General features: G+C 54.3%; 5 protein-coding genes across 5 annotated transcripts; 3 read left to right on the top strand and 2 right to left on the bottom strand.

Moving 5' to 3' along the window:
- Positions 1-806: 806 nt before the first annotated feature.
- On the top strand, positions 807-2,905 carry JN550_008569 (uncharacterized protein; the record flags this gene model as incomplete). Its single annotated transcript, XM_049320545.1, has 6 exons — positions 807-987; positions 1,125-1,320; positions 1,382-1,543; positions 1,602-1,747; positions 1,799-1,840; positions 1,890-2,905. The coding sequence occupies 6 exons, from the start codon at positions 807-809 to the stop codon at positions 2,903-2,905; spliced, it is 1,743 nt and encodes a 580-aa protein (XP_049169501.1).
- A 127-nt stretch (positions 2,906-3,032) lies between these two features.
- On the bottom strand, positions 3,033-5,944 carry JN550_008570 (uncharacterized protein; the record flags this gene model as incomplete). Its single annotated transcript, XM_049320546.1, has 4 exons — positions 3,033-4,633; positions 4,678-4,724; positions 4,834-4,857; positions 4,998-5,944. The coding sequence occupies 4 exons, from the start codon at positions 5,942-5,944 to the stop codon at positions 3,033-3,035; spliced, it is 2,619 nt and encodes an 872-aa protein (XP_049169502.1).
- A 1,467-nt stretch (positions 5,945-7,411) lies between these two features.
- On the top strand, positions 7,412-8,590 carry JN550_008571 (uncharacterized protein; the record flags this gene model as incomplete). The annotated part of the gene is made up of 1 exon (XM_049320547.1): positions 7,412-8,590. The coding sequence occupies one exon, from the start codon at positions 7,412-7,414 to the stop codon at positions 8,588-8,590; it is 1,179 nt and encodes a 392-aa protein (XP_049169503.1).
- A 1,004-nt stretch (positions 8,591-9,594) lies between these two features.
- JN550_008572 (uncharacterized protein) lies at positions 9,595-11,475 on the bottom strand (the record flags this gene model as incomplete). The annotated part of the gene is made up of 3 exons (XM_049320548.1): positions 9,595-10,883; positions 11,037-11,178; positions 11,365-11,475. 3 exons carry the CDS (start codon positions 11,473-11,475, stop codon positions 9,595-9,597), a joined length of 1,542 nt encoding a protein of 513 aa, XP_049169504.1.
- Positions 11,476-14,091: 2,616 nt separating this feature from the next.
- On the top strand, positions 14,092-14,502 carry JN550_008573 (uncharacterized protein; the record flags this gene model as incomplete). The annotated part of the gene is made up of 1 exon (XM_049320549.1): positions 14,092-14,502. The coding sequence occupies one exon, from the start codon at positions 14,092-14,094 to the stop codon at positions 14,500-14,502; it is 411 nt and encodes a 136-aa protein (XP_049169505.1).
- Between the last annotated feature and the right edge of the window lie 4,234 nt (positions 14,503-18,736).

An 18,736-nucleotide genomic window follows, 5' to 3' on the forward strand; every position in this document is an offset into this window, starting at 1 on the left:
AACTAATCGCAACATGATCGGCTATTTTTAGGCCGTGTCTCCATGGCACCCCTGGTCACCCATCCCATAGTTCACGGCTGACAGACGAGAAAGACGTCAGACTACAGGATAGAAAGTAGTTATGTGCTGTCTGGTGATAGATTGGGGAGAGAGTACGCTATATGCTTTTTGGCCAACCCTTATAAGCGTGCGTCGTTCGATATCAGGTATAACAGAATCTGAGTGAGTTTCTGAACTACGTCGTCCCTATCGCGGCCTTGGCCGTGAACGGATTTCCTATATCAAGAACGGCTTGCCCTACCCATTGAGCCTCATGCGTAGCGTATGTGCTGCAGCTGCTTAAAGAACTCCTGTCGGTAGTTGACTTCACCCCTGGGTGCTCTTTTCTGAGTTCAATCCGCCACATCACGATTACCGCCAGCGTGAGAACCATGGTGGCGCACAGTAAGTGTCACAAACATGCCAGGCGGATGAGCCTCACGACCCCAGACTCCGGCCATACATACAGTTAGGTATATCAAGCTGGGCTTGCCGGGAAGATTAGCCGGCCGTGGCCATTTTGGGGGATCTCGGTTGCGGCATGACACTTACCCCTCCGGTAGGACACGATCATACAATGCCGCCCACGTAGTTGGAGAAGCGCCGATGTTCAGATGCGGGGAACCGATGTAGGTACGGGGGCCCAGGTCACGATATCCGACGTGTCGCATGTTGCAGTCGAGAAACCCAAATCAAACTTCTTGGAAACTCAATCTCTATCTATATCGTGCTCAGTCGATTGCTATCCTCCAAGTTGGTCTCAAAGTATGGGTTCCGCAGAGTCGCCTTACGCATTTACACTCAAGGATGAACCGATAGAAAACCAGCGCCGCCTCAAGGTTCGAGTCATTGGGGCGGGTTACTCGGGGATATACCTAGGTATCCGGATCCCGCAGCGCCTGCGCAATGTTGACCTCGCGATCTACGAGAAGAACGAAGGAGTTGGGGGTACGTGGTGGGTAAATCGGTATCCAGGTAAAGTTATCTAGCAGTGTGGCAATGCGCCCCTGTCTATAAATCTTCGTAGTTGGGGCTGGCCGCTCCCCGAGACTCGTAATCAACATGGACTGACGACGTTGCGCAAGGTTGTGCGTGCGATATACCGGCCCATAGCTATCAGTACTCCTTTGCGCCGAATCCTAACTGGTCGTCCTTCTATGCGCCACAGGCCGAGATATGCGCGTACCTGACCGGCATTGCGAACAGGTATGGAGTCATGCGGTTTGTCAAGCTGCGGCATGAGGTCGAGAGTTGCAGCTGGAATGAGGAGGCCAAGAAATGGTAAGAGCTCGATATCTCAGACAGTGGTTGCCGCCACTGACTCGGCCCGTGACGGGTATAGGAACTTGAAGGTCCGCAATACAGAGACCGGAGAGGTCATTGAGGATGACGCCGATGTCTTGGTCTCGGCCCGAGGGAATTTGAGCGATCCAGCATGGCCCGACATCCCGGGGCTCAAGGACTTTGAAGGCCAAGTAATGCACTCTGCACTGTGGAAAGAAGAGTATGTGGCCCTAGTTCTGACCCGATCCCGCCGTGGTTGGAGCTAACCGGGAATCCAGTTACGACTTCAGGGGCAAGAAAATCGGCGTCATTGGCAATGGATCTAGCGCAATACAGATTGTGCCCAGTCTCCAGAAAATAGCAGGTACAGAGCTCTCGTGCTTTGTGAGGAGCAAGACATGGATCACGAATCCCTTTGGCGACAGTATGTTGCGGGCCCCTATATCCAGACTAGGCAATGGGCTGACTTGATCAGTTGTAATGCATAAACTTGGTTTAGACCCTAAAAAACTAGATTGTAAGTGTTTATGAATTCTCATTACCCCTTTCGATGCTAACGTTATAAGTCTCACCTGAGCAACGGCGCGAGTTCGCGGAGAACCCAACGAAACTCCTGGCCTTCCGTAGGGCGATCGAGGAAGATGGGAATACGATCCACGCCGTCTCAATGCAAGGCTCGGATATGCAACGGACGGCAGTCGATGCCTTCCGTGCAGCTATGAAGGAACGGCTCTCTGCGAAACCGGAGATTGCAGATTTTCTCATCCCAACCTTTGCCGTCGGCTGCCGTCGAGCTACCCCTGGGCCGGGGTATCTCGAAAGTCTGGTCGAGGCCAATGTCGACTTTATCACAGACACCATATCCGAGGTGAACAAAACGGGGATAGCCCTCAAGAATGGTCGTCAGGTCGATCTCGACTGCCTCGTATGTGCGACCGGTTTCAACACCTCGGCCCCACCCCCCTTTGGTGTCAATGGTCGCAGTGGCATATCCCTCAAGGAGCGTTTCACGCCGTACCCCGAAGCATATCTTTCACTGGCGGTCGATGGGTTCCCCAACTTCTTCATGATGCTGGGGCCCAATTCTGCCATCGGGAGCGGCTCCCTGACCAAGATCCTGGAATCAGAGGGCGACTATGTGGTCATGTGCATCCGCAAGCTGCAAAAGGAGGACTATGCTTCCATGTGCATCAAGAAAGAGAGGGTGGCCGACTGGTCCCAGTACTGCCAGTCGTATTTCCAAGGAACAGTATATACCGATCAGTGTAACTCCTGGTACAAAAGCGAAGGGGGGAGGGGCAATCGCATCACTGGATTGTGGCCGGGGAGCACACTCCACGCGCTTGAGGCCCTGAGAGCACCGAGATGGGAGGATTATGACTGGGAGAGCGTGTACGGTGGCGAAGGTAACCAGATGAGGTGGCTTGGGAACGGATGGAGTGTCACCCATGTGGAGAGCACCGAAGGCGGTGGGTACGACGGTGATCCGGCGTGGTATCTGGATAGCAGGTTCCAGAGCGTTCCTGTGGAGTGGCGGCCGGAAGAGGATCTAGAGTACAAGGCTAGACCTTACTCTCATTGAATTCGGGTCCGTACCCGCGTGCCTTTCGAAAAGGGCCATTGAGAGTTCGGGGCGACTTCGACTGCCGTCGGTTGCGCAAGCTTCTTGCCCAGAATACACGAATCCAACCCAAGAGACCTTCCTTTGTCTAGTCTGCGAGTTCATCACTTGAACTACTTGAGCTTGTAAAATAATCATCAGGAGCTGGTTGCGACCATTTTCCATACCACGAGAAGAACGTGCAGTAGTAATTCATCTCAGGCTCGCGACTTCTTTTCGCCTCAAGCAGCAGCCGTTCGCCAAGCTCTCCGAGTGTCTGAGTCGCCGGTGCAAAGGGATGTGGCTGGTACGGCTTGATGGCGATGATCACACTGGACGTGCTGTTATCTAGGAACCGAATCCTCCGCCGCAGACACCAGGATATTCCGACCTTGGCAGGTGGCGCCCTTGGAAATTGTTTCCTGAAGGTTCGCGTTGAGTGTGCAATAAGCTTCCTCAGGCACTTATGGGCGATGTCTGGCGAAGGCGTCGCCAGTTCCAAGACGTGGCCCAGAATACTCACTGCCTCATCCATGTCCGCGACAGTCTCGACTTGTTCGTGCAGGATATCCCAAGAAATGCCCAGCACGAACAGATCAACCTTTTGTTTGACAATCTCATCCCCGCCAGAATCCACGATGGCCTTAAATGCAGGGAAATTTGCTGAATCGCATGCAGCGTAGAGAGCGCGACGCAACAATTCGTCCGGACAACTGTCTAGCGGCTGGTAGCGGAGTAGCATCTCCAGTACTTCGGGGTCCCGACGGTCTCGCTGCGCTGATATAGCTGCCTCCAGTGGCGTTTCCTCGACAGCTATGTCTGATTTTTCACTGCAGGAGCAAGAGCCGTTCGGCATGTGTATGTCAGCTCCAGCCTTCAAGAGCGCTTCTACCAGACCTAGTCTCTGGTTCTCATCTGGCCACACCACTGCCTGGGCAAGCGGAGTAGTTCCGTACTTGTTCCTAACGTTCGGGTTTGCACCTAGCTTTAGCAACTCTTTGGCAACCTCGACGTAGCTCTTCTTCATGGCTTGGGTAAGGGCAATCTTGTTGTCCTCCCAGGCAGCTTCGTAGTTGGCCCCTCTTTCCAGCAGCTTGATAATACAGGCTTCTGCGTTGTTTCGGAATTTGAACGTCTGCAAGAGGGCCTCATCAGATCTTAGAAGCGAATCATACTCATCGATTTCGAGCAGGAATTCTAGCTTTTCTAGAGGCGCTCTGTACCGTAACCCAAGCAGGAGGCGGATGAGGGCCGGGTAACTGGGCTGGTGAAGCGGGTGCTTGGCACACATCAACCGGCACGATTCAAGATCGTTGGCGACGAACGCGGATCCGAACGCAGACAGATACCACTGGTGTGACTCGTGCGGATCAGCTCCGTGGTCAAGAAGGAGACGAACGATGTCTAGCTTGGGCCCACTTGGCGGTGCACTGCTGATGACAATGAGAGCAGTCCGTCCCGCATGGCCCTTCAGGTTCACATCAGCACCAGCTTCGAGTAGCATGGTGACAATCTCGACGCGCGATAGTGGGATGAACGGTGGCCTTGGTGGGCCTCGGACTGTAGGAGGCCTCGCACGAAAGGGTGGAGGCACCATGGTGCAGGCCGACATCAATGCCGTGTCGCAGTTCACCTGGAAGGCATTGACGTCTGCGCCGTTTTCTAGGAGATAGCGTACTGCCTCTGGTATAGCACTCCTAGCAGCCTTCACTACAGGATGGCAAGTTAGCGTTTCTGTCTCGTGGCAGCGAGACCTGGCAAAGGTAGATGATGGCCAGTCTGCTGCTTGACTTCAGTTGGGCTGAAGTCAAGTCAATGAGATATGTAGCCAATCTTCTGCGTCTGCACCATGGGTCGAGCTACGATATTTTGTAGAATTCTAGTTTGATTCAAGAAGCTATAGTACTTACTGAGTGGCGTAGATGCAAAAGGGCCTGGTGTGAAGGCGTTAGCGTCATGTCCGGCTTTTTGGAGTCGTTCTATCAGTTTTATCCCTTGCCGGATTCTCTCTTCACACACGTTTGGCGATGCGGGCGTTATCCAGGAACGGTTTACACAATGATGGAGGGCGAACCGCATGTCGTCAGTAACCTCTATTGCATGGCCTCTATCGATCAACCGATTTGCGTCGGCAAATCTGTGGCAATGGATGGCGTCCGCGAGCATTGGCGGTGCGGTATCGGGCACGCTGGCCATTGTTGCACCCTTCTCTAGCAACCAGTCAAAGCACTCCCATCGTGCGCCCACGTATGCATTTGTCAGTGGTGTCCCACCACTCAAGCTACCGGAATTGATATCCGCATGATGGCTCTCTTCGTCCACAAGGAACTTGGCCAGGGGAAGCTGCCCGTACCTGCAAGCAGCGTGGAGAGCAGTATACCCTCCAGGCTTGGAGCTGTCATCATCCTGGGGATAAGGACAAGCTACGTATTTCGAGGCGCCTCTTTCAATCAGAAGTCTAGCCATCGACTCGTGATTACCACGTATTGTCATGTACAAGGGCGTCTTTAGGCCCACAAGCTGACCGGTGCCGGGTACCGTGGCCCTCCTGTACGGCGACAGGTCGGAGAAGAGGCCTCGTGCCAGCCTATCGATATCGGCCCCTCGATCGAGGAGCAAAACGGCAATTGCCTCATGACCTCTTAACGAGGCAAGGTGTAAGGCGGTCCAGTGCCAGGAATGCTTTCTTGCGCCATCGCCAGTATGCCAACGTACGACGAAGCCCGGAGGAACGGCCCGGTCCAAGGGCCGTTGGCCTATTCTGTTGGTCCACCAGGTGAGGTTCGGATCAGTGCCAGCATCCAGCAGGAGCTCCACGGTCCGACTTTGGCCTGTATCGGCTGCCCAGAAAAGGGCGAAATTCTTCTTGGAGTCCGAAGCCCGTCTGTACAGGAGCGGGTTGAAGACGGCATGCAAGCTCTTGCTTGTCCTCGAGGTTGCTGCAAGGTCAGCGTAAGTAGGGAGAAACCGACCGATAGTGCTGCTAAGTTCAAACGGCAGGGCCTCCAGGCAGGACTCCATAGCAGACTGCGACCATTTACAGGGACGCGACCCGCTTCAGGCCTTCATATACACTGGCCATGCGGCTTGAGACAGACGTCTTGGGTCCTTCTTTGGTCGTTGAAGGCTTAAGGTTGGCCCAAATCTCAACATCCCGAAGGGGGTTGGAGGTCAGAAGGCAGCAGCGGCGATGTCAGCCACCCCCACAATTAAATTAGCCACAACTATACTGCAGACCTCATAGGTCAACGACTGGGTGTAATAGCTATTCGACGCTGATAATAATGCTACAATGTAATATTTATTAGTATCGTTGTATTGTTTGTGAATTATCGCGCTATTAAGTGTTTGCTATACCGTGATTGGATCAGAATTAGGCCTTTATGCTGTGACATGGCCATGGGCCGGGCACCAGAAGCTGCTGGTTGCTGTGCTACGATGTGTTAGTCCTGTACCATTCATTCTCTGCATCTGTACAACGCACAGGTTGACTTTCCCTACCGTAGAATTTCATGTTGTTTTAGGAGTACTGAGACCACTCTCGGTTTCTTTGTCACATTTCTAGACATCGGACCAGAAGTGACTATATGCTTCAATGAACTTATTAAACCCATTTTTAATGATATACAGCCTCTGAATTCGTTATTGATGTGGCGAACCCGCCGTATATGACATTCCTTGCCATCTCCATCTTATTTAAGAGGTCTCGGTGACAATTCTTCAGTATAAAGGAGCGAATATTTACCGATATCACTTTAATTTAACGTTCAGTTAGTTATATTAACCCCTTTATATATAAGAAAATAGTAACATGTAGCTTTTGAACTATAAGGGCTGAAATGCCATAGGAATCAATGTTGCTGGATAGTTACCGAGAACCACGATCGAATAGCGTTTGTGTTGGTTATCGAGGTCAATCCTCCTATGCCGAACGGCTCGAGACCTGGGACTTGTCGCTTGCCCAGTCTTTATAGATCCACGGCGTTAGGCACCCTACACGGCCGGGAAAGATTTACCAAGGGATACCGTTGAGCGTCTATCGCGTTGATGGTCCTAGAAAATGCGCTCTGAATTATTAAGCTAATGATTTCCTTGCAATAATCACGGCATCGTCAAAGAAGCTCCTTTGTCTTGCATATGGATATGAGCTTGATGTTAGATCTAGCAGGTCCTCAATCTTATCGTGAGATCACTTTTGATGCTGAAGAAGAAGAAGTGCGGCTTAGGTCTCGAGCAATGTGTCCATACAAAAGCAATCACATCTCGATGGCTTGCCCCCAGGACTCTGCGAGCAATGGCTTTGCTCGTAAAACAAAGCAGCAGTTCGTGTCTCAAAGGGAAGCAAGACAATGCTTTCGTTCCACGGCGGTGCATATATAAGATGCCTCGACCAACCTACGGAGAGTCACGGGATCGGCTTCTACCAAACCGTTTCTTCCAGAACAGTAAGTACTCTTCCTTTTTTTCTTCTTCACAGACTAAGAAGCCATGGGTTCCCAGGCAGCGGCTTTACCGCCGATGAGCTTTGGAATCGAATTCGAGTTTCTTATGTTCGGAAAGGATCTGAAACCCGGGGCGACCCTCGAGGCGTTCCAGCGGAATCACCCTGGGATTATACCTATGCCAGCTGATGAGGACGTAATTGATAGCTCTCGGCAGTGCGTTATCGATTATCTGCGCTCCAACGGAGTCCAGATCAACGACTTCACAGAGTCCGATGCAGCCACGCCGCCATCTGCGCCTTTAGGTGGACATCTCCCGGCCATCCCGGGCCACGTCGTCCGAGTCCCGCAGGTAGAGTACCGCCGATGGACGCTGAAGTTGGACGCGACAGTTAACCTCTCGACTGAGGACAACATAGGCCGCAAATATGAAAAATACACGGCGCTGGGCTTTGAGCTAACATCGCCAGCGTTTCTGGACCAGCCTGCAAGTCATGCCGAGATACGGCGCGTCGTGGGCCTGCTGCACCATTTCCATGTGCACCTGAATGAAAATTGCTCGACTCACGTGCACGTCGGGACGGGGACGACGCGGATGTCGTTCGAGCCGCTGCATCGTATCGCGTTGCTGCTGTGGCATGTCGACTGCCTGTTGAGCCCGCTGCACCCTGAGTATCGACAGGACAGCATATGGTGTAGGAGGACCCGGTGGTACTCATATCTGGCACGCGGCATGACAGCAGAGCAGGCCGATGACGCCACTATCGAAGTCACGCTCAGCAAACTACCCCTGACGCTTGACGCTGGCCGGGCCGCGCTGCTTCTGGCGGAGACCATCTGGGCCCTCGGGCGCCTGATGGCGTCGTCCGAGAAGCATAACGCGGCATACGAATTCCGCAACTACGAGTCGGCTTATATGGCGGCCGATACAAAGCCGACCCTCGAGTTCCGGCAGGCAGGCGGAACGATGGACGGGGACTGGGCAGTCCACTGGGCCCGCATCTGCGTCCGACTGTGTGAGTGGGGAGCCAGAGAGATGCAAGACGACGAGCTTGAGGTGCTAGCACGGCAGTGTGAGGAAGTAGAGGCAGGCAAAAAGGACAGCTCAAGCGTACTATTCGGATTTCTTGCCTACCTAGGTCTCGACGCGGAGGTGAATTTCCTCCGGAACACCACTCCAGACAAGCGCAACGGGATCGCGAATGTTGTTGCGCTTGATCCATGAAGCTGAGATCATGGGCCGCGGCCATGTAAGCACGATGCAGAGTCAGGTAAGTAAGCAAGTCTCCTCCCATAAATCTCATCAACGGAACTCGGCAGCCACAGGCGGCAACAGGGAAAGTCGCCCGTTAGAAACCGTCAGCCCTTGGATTAGCAGCAGGTAAGCAGTGGCTTCGTACTTTGTAATTAACTGTACTGTGTTTACTCCGTCTCTTTCCTTAATAAACTTCAAGCTAGCCGGCCCGGAAGGGGTATAATGTAATCAGGCACCGAGCCAAGTGCTACTGCGTCCTCCCTAGTCGCCCTCTCCGCCCTCTCCTCTTTTGTACACGCCTCAGATGAACATCCACAATGCCTGCCTCAACTGATCTAGGGTTCTCTCCTCGCGCGTGAATCCTCCGTATGAACAAACCCAATCTTGAAATTTGAGACCGGTGCCGTGTGGCAACGGGAGATATTAAAACCATAAACTTTGCGAAGCAAGCAGAAAACACGAGTGCACGTGGGACATGTCCCTTGCCAGTCTCTCACAGGAAGGCCGATGATTTGGGGATACGTGCGGTAGATGCCAATGATAATGCAAAAAAATATGCCATTGCTGTCGCGGGAACAAAGTGATGTCCAAAACCAGTAAACGCCATGGGCGAAGGAGCCCTCTCAAAGTACTGTGGGATGCGATAATCGAGATGAACATGTCAAAGGAAGGGTTGGAGCTGCCTTCGACTAGATGAATGGGTGTAGTGGATGATGAGCCGGTCGTTGTGGGCCCGAAGCAGCGCGGGAAAATGGAAAAACACTGGATGCAGGTTGGTAGTCGGGTTGTCGAGAAATCAGATCTGGAAAAAAAATACAGACGCTTCAAGGCAAGGAAATTCGTGATGTCGTCAATGTGTGGTGTGGAATATGTCCTCTCCTAGAAACCACGGTTGATGGGGCCGGTCGAGACAGCCGTGTTGGTGGACGATGGATGGGTATATGTTTTACAAGGACGGATTTGTCGATGCCCCTTCACATGACGACGCAGCATCCGCAGCCGCCCTTCTTCTTCGCCGGTTCCGGCTGGTCTGTCTTCTCTGGCATGGGGGGCTGTTCGGGAGCGGTGGGAACCCTGGTGATCTGGGTGGGTTGCTGTTGCGGTTGCGGTTGAGCCATGGGCATTCTTGGACTTGCCAGAGGTGTGTCCCGCATCTTCGGCATGGTCGAGTAGGAGCTGGTTCCAGGGCGGCTCGGGGTTGGGCTCTTGGCATCAGCACGCAGCGGCCATTCGTCGTGGCTCTCCTTGTCATCGAGCTGCGGCCTTTGTAGCTCAGGTGGGCTCCCGAAGCCTTCGTCAGTCAAGGGCCTGAACTCTTTGTCGTAGACAGACCCGAACTTGCCCTCCTTCTCCCACTTCTCCTGGGCTAGACGCCTTGCGACGGTGGGCAGCAGCTGCTGGTCCGGGGGCAAGCGCGGGTCCGGCTTGTAGGCATTGATCATCCACGGCGGGTCCCCCTCGGGCGCCTTGGGAGAAGACAGTTCACCAGATCTCGTCGTGGGCCTCGTCGTGGTGCCCGAATCCTTGCCGGGCCCGGAGCGAGTCTTGGGGCGACCAGTCGATGTGGCCGTCTTGGACGAGTTGGTCGAAGGCTTCCTTGAGCCGTTCGTGGTACTCTTTTTTGGGGATCCATCGGTGGCAGACCGTCGGCCGGGCTGCAGAGGCGGGGCGTGGTCGAGAGCCGGTGTGCTACCACTCCGCTCGCGCGGCTTCGACACGGACAGCAAGAAGTCGTCGTCGGGCTGGAGGGTGCCGCTCATCTTGCGGGGGACGGGCGCGTCCCGATCTAGGTAATCGGCGGGAACGGGGGCCGGGCTCTGCTTGGCCACGGGCAACCGTGACCCGTTGGCGCCCAGCGTGTCTGCCGAGATCCAGTACTCGTCGGGATCTTCTGCTATCTCCTCGGGCATGCGCAGGTCCCAGGTGGGAGTCTCGACATCCGGGCTTCTCTCGGCCGACGCGGAACGGTTGGTCGAGTTCTTGCGGGACCGCGGGAGGGGCTCCCGCTCTGACGCATCCGTGGCGCGGCGGCTATGCATCTTCTCCGAGCTACGCTCCCTCCGTGGCCGGCTCTGCGACCTGGGCTTGGGCAGGATGATGCCGGCCGCCTGCAACTCCTCGCTCTCTATCCTCGCCAGCTTGTCCCTGTGAATCCACTTGGCGTTGTCCACCGGTGTCTTGTCGGCATCGTTGTGGGAGTTCGCCCGCCTGCTTCCCGGCCGCGAGGTGCTCCGCGAGGCGCTTCGTCCACCGGATCGTCCTTCTGCCAGGGGTTAGTTGACTGCTATCTCGCGCGAATAATGTCGCCACAGTCCCTCCGGGGTCCTGGGTCCTGCAGGATACAGTGAATCTTAAAGGGGGAGGATTATGTGTGATCCCGGAGAGCCAACCGACGATTGGGGGAGGTATATCGTACCTTTGGTCGCAGGGAAGGGCTCAGCTGGGTCCCGCTTCGCGAATGGGTCAACATGGGCGTTGCCGTTGGGTGTAGCCACGCCGTTCGTCTTGTCATGGTTGCTCATGAAGCTCCTGTCGTGCATTGGGTCCTGCATTGGGTCCTGCGGGGAGAGAAGCAAAAGCATCGTATCAGCCGAACAAGCTCAGGCGGTGCATAAAAGGGGGGGGGGGGGATGGGCGGAAATGGCTGGGTCTCGGGCGCCACGTGAGCCAACAACGTGGGGGATAAACGTGCTGGTTGAAGGGCAGAATGCAGAAAGGACCGAGGCAGAGAAGAGCAGACGAACATCTTGATATTCCAACGCGTACGATGACTTCCAAGCGGCGTCGTTGCCATAGGCGCTGGGCGGCGGGTCCAAGACGGTGGCGCCCGGTGCAGAAGAAGACATGGCAGCCATGTCGACCCTCGATCACCGGGGGCAAGGCGGACGACCTCTCGCGGTGAACGACAGGTTTTGTTGCGCGGTCGGCCTGAGGTGTGAAGAACGCAGGTGGTGATCCCAAAATGACGATGTTCTGGTTTTGGGGGGGCTGACCAGGGGCCAGCAACTAAGTTAACGTTCGGTCGACCTGGATGGAGCTGGCAAAGCCTCAGAGGGAGACGAGTGGGAGGAGTCGTCCGGATCACTAAATGGGGCGTCGTCTAATGAATTAGTCTCGCTCGGGGCGAGGTGGGCTTGGTTGGTGATGAGAGGAAATTTGCGCGGTGACGCGGTAACGGGCAGGTTGCAGAAAGGTGTCAGCCAGGCAATATTTTGGGTGTGACTAGGATCGTTGGTTCGTGAGTCTCTACTCTCTAGAGCGAATTGGCCCCGTCTAGCGGCTCGGTAGTCAGTTCTTCCCCCCAAGCTTAGGTCCAATGCTCGCCCAAGGTACACAGTAGGTGGTTATCGTCGTCCGTGTATGAGTGCGTGAGTGAGTGAGTGAGTGAGTGCGCGGCGCGGCGCGGCGCGGGAGAGGACGAAAGGTTGGATGAAGAAGGAGAATTCACCAGTGTTCCTTGTCCTGCCCCTCTCTCGACTCTTGCTTCACGCTGCCAGGTATCCTAGCGCTGGTGCTCACGCTCGCACCCGAGAGAGACAGCACGGTTTCCGGGACGGTCAAGAGACCAAACGATATTTCACAAAGTAGAACGGATGGAACAGAAGGTTGGTCTAAGTTACTGCATAGAGGGCGAGCAGATGGGCAGGATTGAATCGTGTCGAGGGGTCTGTACCATAGTACTGTACTCTAGGAGCCTATGCCGGCGTCACTGCGCCCATTCGAAACGATGAAGCAGCAACAGCATCAGCATCAGCATCAGCAGTAGAAGCACCAACCACGACTACCGAATTGCAATGCGAAAGAAATGATACTGACTGATGAGGCCCGTCCGTGCCACGGAAACGGGTCCAATTTGCTTTCCATTGATGAATGGTCCCCCCGTCCCCTGGCGTTACCCTGGCCGATAAGTTAGCAATCGGGGGGTTGGCTGGCTAGCTGGCTGGCTGGCAACTGAGGTCCGGATCCAGGGCCCCAAACCCGTCGAGGTCGCCTTTCACCCACTGCCCTGGTGCGCGCTGTGGCCAGTGCTGGCCATCCATGGGCCGGGGCGTGTGCCATGCTGCTGCATGTAGTTTACCGCCTGTCACAACCCCTTCAGCGTCCCCCCATCCGCTTTGATTACCGGGTCCGCGCCTCAATTTTGGAGGAGCACGGACTTGACGGGGGCACGGGGGCCATGCGGTCCTGGTAACTAGCAACAATCTGGGCCAAAAAATTAAAGAAAACCCTAGATCTGGGTCGCGGCCAATGTAAACATCTGACAGCATCTTTCAATGCGGCCGACCGAAGGATTCCACTTCGTGGACCACGGCGGCCATCGGCCCTGCCCACGCTGAATCTTGGGAACGTCCCGTCGTCCGTCTTCGACGTCCCTCGCGTGGGGCGGGCTAACCGGCATCCGTGTCTCGCACCCAATCGCTGGATGCCGAATGCAGGACCCTGGATTCCTTGGACGAATAGGACGGCCTTGCTCAGCTTATGACCCCTGCAATTCAGACCCAGCCCAACGGTTGCAGCTCTGCAAGTCCATTTCGGGCAAGCCAAAAGGGGGGGGCCACGCTATCAAACTTTGGCCCCAGCTGGGATGTCTGCTTCAGAGTCAAGGCAGGCTTGATAGCCTCATTACTCAAGTAATGTAGCATCGATGATATTGGGCGGTTTAACTTGAATACATTCGGTCGGCTGGGGTTGACTTGGTAACGGAGAGAGGTGTCGATGACTGCGGATTCATTGACCCGGGGCGGAATGGTGGTTTTGGAACTTGGGGCACTTGACTGTACGCAGTGTATCTCTGACTGCCTTCCAGCCTGAAAATTCGAGTTTGATCCGGGCTCTCCAGCTGCCTTACCATCTGCGAAGCATGCCAGGTCAATGGGCTGATAGAAACCATGACTGCATGTGGGGGATTTTGCCAGGAGTGATTAGAAGTCGTTGCAAGTCTTAACAGATCCGGGGCCTCAATATATATTTCGGATAACGACAGATTGCTCAAGTGGTTCACAGCGCATTCGTGATCAAAATCATCTTGCGACCTTGCCAATGCTTTCCTCAGTTGGCCCTATTTGGTGTGTTGTAAAACGGGTCGGTGGCTTGGTGGGAGAAAATTATTGGGCAAGGAGTACTTACTTTACTTTAGATGAAAACTTCCTGGTACTCAAAGAGGTATGTGAATAAGTGCTATACATCAACTGACTTCAGAGGCAACCATACAACCAATCTATCTTTTTTCTCGTATATCTGCGACACTGCAATACAAGGGTTGACAATGCTCTTTCCACTTGTTTACATAGGTAATTAAGCATTTTGCCTTGCCAGCAGAAACACTGACACGCCCCGAGCCCGTTCTTCTCCATGCCCTTGGGCTTCGCCGAAACTTGACTGCCAGAATTCTGGAAACAGATGTACGAATTGCCAAATCACAGCATCGATTCTCAATTCATTATACTACCGTTACTAGCCATCGATAGAAAATGGAACTTGGATATTGGCCGCCCTCTGGGGCTACCAGGTGCGCCGTGCCAATGGGGGCCAGAAAGACGACGTTCGTCAACATCTCTGACACATTCGGGCTGGAGAGGGAACTGGAAGATACGCAGCTCCTCCCGCCCGGTGATGTTCTTATCCATTGTGGCAACTTAATTGGGCGAGGATCATATAAGGTGTCAAGCAGGGAGATCAGGTGGCTGCGGGCACTGAAGGCTCGTAAACGTTCCCAGGCGGTCATCGTCGTAGCTAGAAACTACCACGTACTCCTTGACCGCGAATACTACGAAGAGACCAGGAAAGGCCTACCTGGCGAACCCGACGGCCAGTTCTCGGACACGACCTCGCAGACGGCGATTGATCTGATGGAGGATGACCGGGACATATCAACTATCTAAATCACCAGTCGGGAACTGTCAAGATTACAAAGCTTTGCGACCAGAGGCTTATGCAGTCTGTCCGCTTCAACATCTTCGGCTTGCCCTGGACACCAGCACAACCAGGACTTGGCAATAACCTTGATGGGGCGTTCCAGCGTGGAAGAAGATCCTGCGACGACTACATGCCACATCCGATCTTGCACACAGGTATTCCCACCAACATGGACATTCTCATCAGCCACGGTACCGGCATATGGACATCTGGATAACAGGGCTGTGGGCAAGAGAAGCAGGACAGGAACGGCCGGCACGAGTCAGGCCGGCTGCAGAGCTTCACGCAAAGCAGCGTCTCAGCAGCGCCCACGCTTGGCAGTGTGCGATCACATCTATGAGGCTCAAGGGACTGAGTTGGTGGCTTGAGATTCTGGGGAGTGGGACTTCCAGGAGAATGGACAGAAGATCTTGGAAACAACTGGCGGCATAAGACCGATCAAGACAAAGAAGAGTTGGGATTATTCCTTTGTCAACTTGTCAGCGTATAGGCGTACGCCACTAAAAAACGATTGCCAGAGTCAACACCGTGCAATTGCTCTTTTGCCCCCCAACCGAGCCTAGAACGACGAAGTAGCAAGCGGCACCAACAGACCCAAAATATGTTTGAAGCAGTCGCTGTGGAGCTTGATCTGCCTGTGTGAATTGAACCAGTTCAGGCTACAGGGGAGGATACACTCGATAGTGAATAGAACAGGGGCACGGGTGTAAGTCGTTCCTCACGCCAAGTGTCCTGCACTATAGCCAAAGGGCAGTCCTTTCACTGGCGCTGGCCATTGCGCTCATTCAAAATCTTTTCTTGATACAGATTAGATAGCACAATAGATGCAGGGACAGAAAAATTGAGCCTGGACTCCATCACCCAAGGCAGGATGCACCAGCGGGCGCCTTCAGAATACCCCTCGTGCATGCCATGGTTGAGGACTTGCAGACTATCGCGGGATTGCAATGTGTGAGTATGCATTAGAAGTCGGCTCCATCGATTTGTTGAATGACTAAGACAACGCCTCTGCTTTGTCTCGTTCGGCAGCTGCAAGACATCATGATGACACCTGGTTCTTGCTGGTTGCGTTACGTCATGACCGCTTTTATCCCATCTCGGGCCAAGTTCTGCTACTTGGACAGCTCTCCGCGTGAGATACCAACTTATCACAAGTTTTCCGTGCGTTCCTCGCTTGGGTGATGAGTAGTATAGATGACTGGCGTCCCAAGGATTCACCAGGGGCAGCGATTCTCGATGGCAAGGTCTGGGGTCACGTTCGAAATCCTCAGTTTTGGAGTGTCGGTTCTCCACCGGTTTTACTGTACCAGGCATCAAGTCCATCAGCCCGTCAGCTTAGATGCTGACAGGCTGTTTACATGAGTTGAGGCAATGGATCGAAGCCTCGTCAGATCTGAAAGCTAGTCAGCGGGTAGATCGTCCGGGGTTCACCGCAATCGGCATGTCTAAGTTAGCCTCTTTGCACGAAACGCTGGGAGTTGAGCGTCTGAGACGGCACAGTGTCTTGCATAATATAGGCTGAAAATCATATAAACCGCTCAGAGTGCATGTCTTGAGAACCAATGACGAATCGCGATGCGATTCCCCCTGTGATTCAGCTTTCCAAACTGCGGGGTATTGTCTGATCTCGCCTTCGGGTTGACACGGGGGTAGCCAAGGTGTAGGGCAACTCTAGCAATGATTGAGAGTACTTTGCTTGATGCATATTTACCAGACAGCCAAGTGAATCGCCTGGCAGTTGAAGCTTCGTGAGACACGACAGTCCGAAAGCGTGATCACGATCCCATCTTTGTGATGAGTCGGATCGCTTGGTAGGATACGGCGCTTCGAGAGGCCCTCAACCAAGGAATGCCCACCAATGAGGTCATTTCTTGGCTCCTGAAGTTGTGATGGTGGGGTTGACTGCATCCCACCTACGGGGCACGCTGCTGCGAGTGATTGGGTGGGTCTTGCAGACAGTGTGAAGCAGCGTGACTGGCAGAGGCTGGTGGCGATGGGTCCTCGAGAAAGCTCGCCAATGCACCAGGCAGCGGAAATGCGTGGTTAAGACGAATGTTAAGACGAAGGTGGCTAGGATGCTGCAGGACCTGAGGAAAGGCTAGCTTAAGGGTTGCAAAGAGGCTCGCGGAAAGCAAGGGCAACACCGATGAAGAGGCGTGTTGTACAAACAGTGTCAGATGGCATCAATGGATGGGGTCCGCGGGTGAGAGACAAAGATCAGGCGCGGCGCTGTAGGCAAGAGAATGCACCAGAAAAGGCTCATAGCCTGAGGACAATGGCATGGCTGACCCACGCTCACCGCCTTGCAGCTCTCTTCTCTCTCTTTCTCTCACTCATGTATATGGGCTTGAAGCGGTACGCATCTCGCCCGCCTTTTTCATCGCAAGGCATTCCATGGCACCTCAGGCACAAACAGCAGGAGGGTGAGCAATCGCCGAGCTAGAGTGCTGAGGATCATAGACCGCTGGACGACTTCCAAGGTTATATCCATGCGGGTAGGTCAACGATTGCGAAGAAAGGATGCGACGCCCCTCTGACTGCCCCAGTTCTAGCCGTCAGATCCAACGCTCAGATCGTGAGGACTCCCCGTATACTCCGTGTAAGGGGCGGCTGACTCGGGAATCTTGGATAACCTGAACTGAAAGCGTTGGCCCGATGCTGCCCCTTTTCTCGTGCATGATGCCGAAGCTCTAGCTGCCCTCTTCCTCTGAATCTACGAGGATGGTTAAACTTGCCGTTAAGCAAAGACGTCGGACAGAGCTGTGACCTCGCCCACGACCCCGCCCCCGCCTTCCAATGACATCCAGGGATGAGAGTGAGCCTTGGGAGCCCTGGGAGTCGTGGAGCCAAGCCCGTTAACTAATCGATTGCGATTTGCGGAGTCCACAGAGCAGCACCAAGGCGGCGGTGCACATCATTCCACAAACGGCAAATCAGGGACAAAGCCTTGAGCCTTCAGGATTGCTTATTATCTGGGTATGATGATCACCGGCTATCTAGCACAGTGTATAGCCATTCCCGAAGTCGCGGACAGCCTGTTCGTCGCCCGGATTGCCAGTGCCGTGCGTTGCTGAACAAAGTCGGAGAGTGGAAGCATACAGTTCGCTCGCGGGTTCATCCTTGATGTACGCTGCTAACGGGCTCACCGCCAAACCTGGCAAAGTCATAGCTTGCAGACGGTACTGTTGACGGAGCCAGTCAGCCAGTCAGATCGTGGCTTGGTCGGATACTTCGAGAGATGAGCCACGGCGACCTACTTATGAGTTGCCTGCGACGGCCAGTCCCTGGGCGGGCCTGGGAGCTGTACTGCACTGACGATTCGACGAATATCCATCCATGCCCACTCGGCCGTCTTGGAACGTGGTCCGGCTCAGATGCGCTATCCACAGCTTCTGTTCGTCTTGATTGGCTCCAGACATGACAAAGCAGATGGCTTGGCTCCCCCCTCCCGAACTCGAAGCCATACCCGTCCCGCCTGGCAACCACACGACGCTCATCCCACCACACCACCATTGTCTACTGATCCACCATCCCACCGGCCGTCAGGTATGTCTGAGGCCGAGAAGAGGCTCAAAAGAAGGACATGTGCAGTAAGCCAGATCGTGATGACAGCTCCTTCGACTTGTTTGTGTAGCACACCAAGTTTTCTCGACTGCCCTATGCAGGTTCGCAGGATTCGTACCTGCTTCGACACAGCTCGTGCATTGGCCCTTTCAGGCCCTCTGTCGACCCTATAAGCGACCAGATGCATACTTCAGCGTGACCACGACACCACAGGATGGTGAGGGGGGTTTCTGGGGTGGCCCACGGCGTATGCAGCCTGAGGAAACGGCGCAGGTTGACCATCAGCCTGACTGGCTGAATCTTGGGATGCCCACATCTGCTGTCCCTATCAGGGCCGCTTGCATAACCCCTAATTCCCTCGCTGCGGACAGCTATGGAGCCCTCCAGCTGCGATTGCGATACTACCAGTAACTTGTGTACTGTACTGACCACGATCCATGCTCGATCTAGCATCACCTGCCCGCAGCTCGTTTGCAAAGCGGGTATAACGACTAAATTATCGATCATCTGGTCGAGAACAAGTGAACCAAGTTGCGCCAAAGAAACTTCACCGTCAGTGGGCTCGACTGCACATCTTACTGCCACTCTCTTAACCAAGATAGAGAAGCATTCGTGAAATAACACGATGCAAGGCCT

This window comes from Neoarthrinium moseri (genome assembly GCF_022829205.1).
Source record: "Neoarthrinium moseri strain CBS 164.80 chromosome Unknown scaffold36_Wmoseri_CBS_16480, whole genome shotgun sequence".
NCBI classification, from domain to species: Eukaryota; Fungi; Ascomycota; class Sordariomycetes; order Amphisphaeriales; family Apiosporaceae; genus Neoarthrinium; species Neoarthrinium moseri.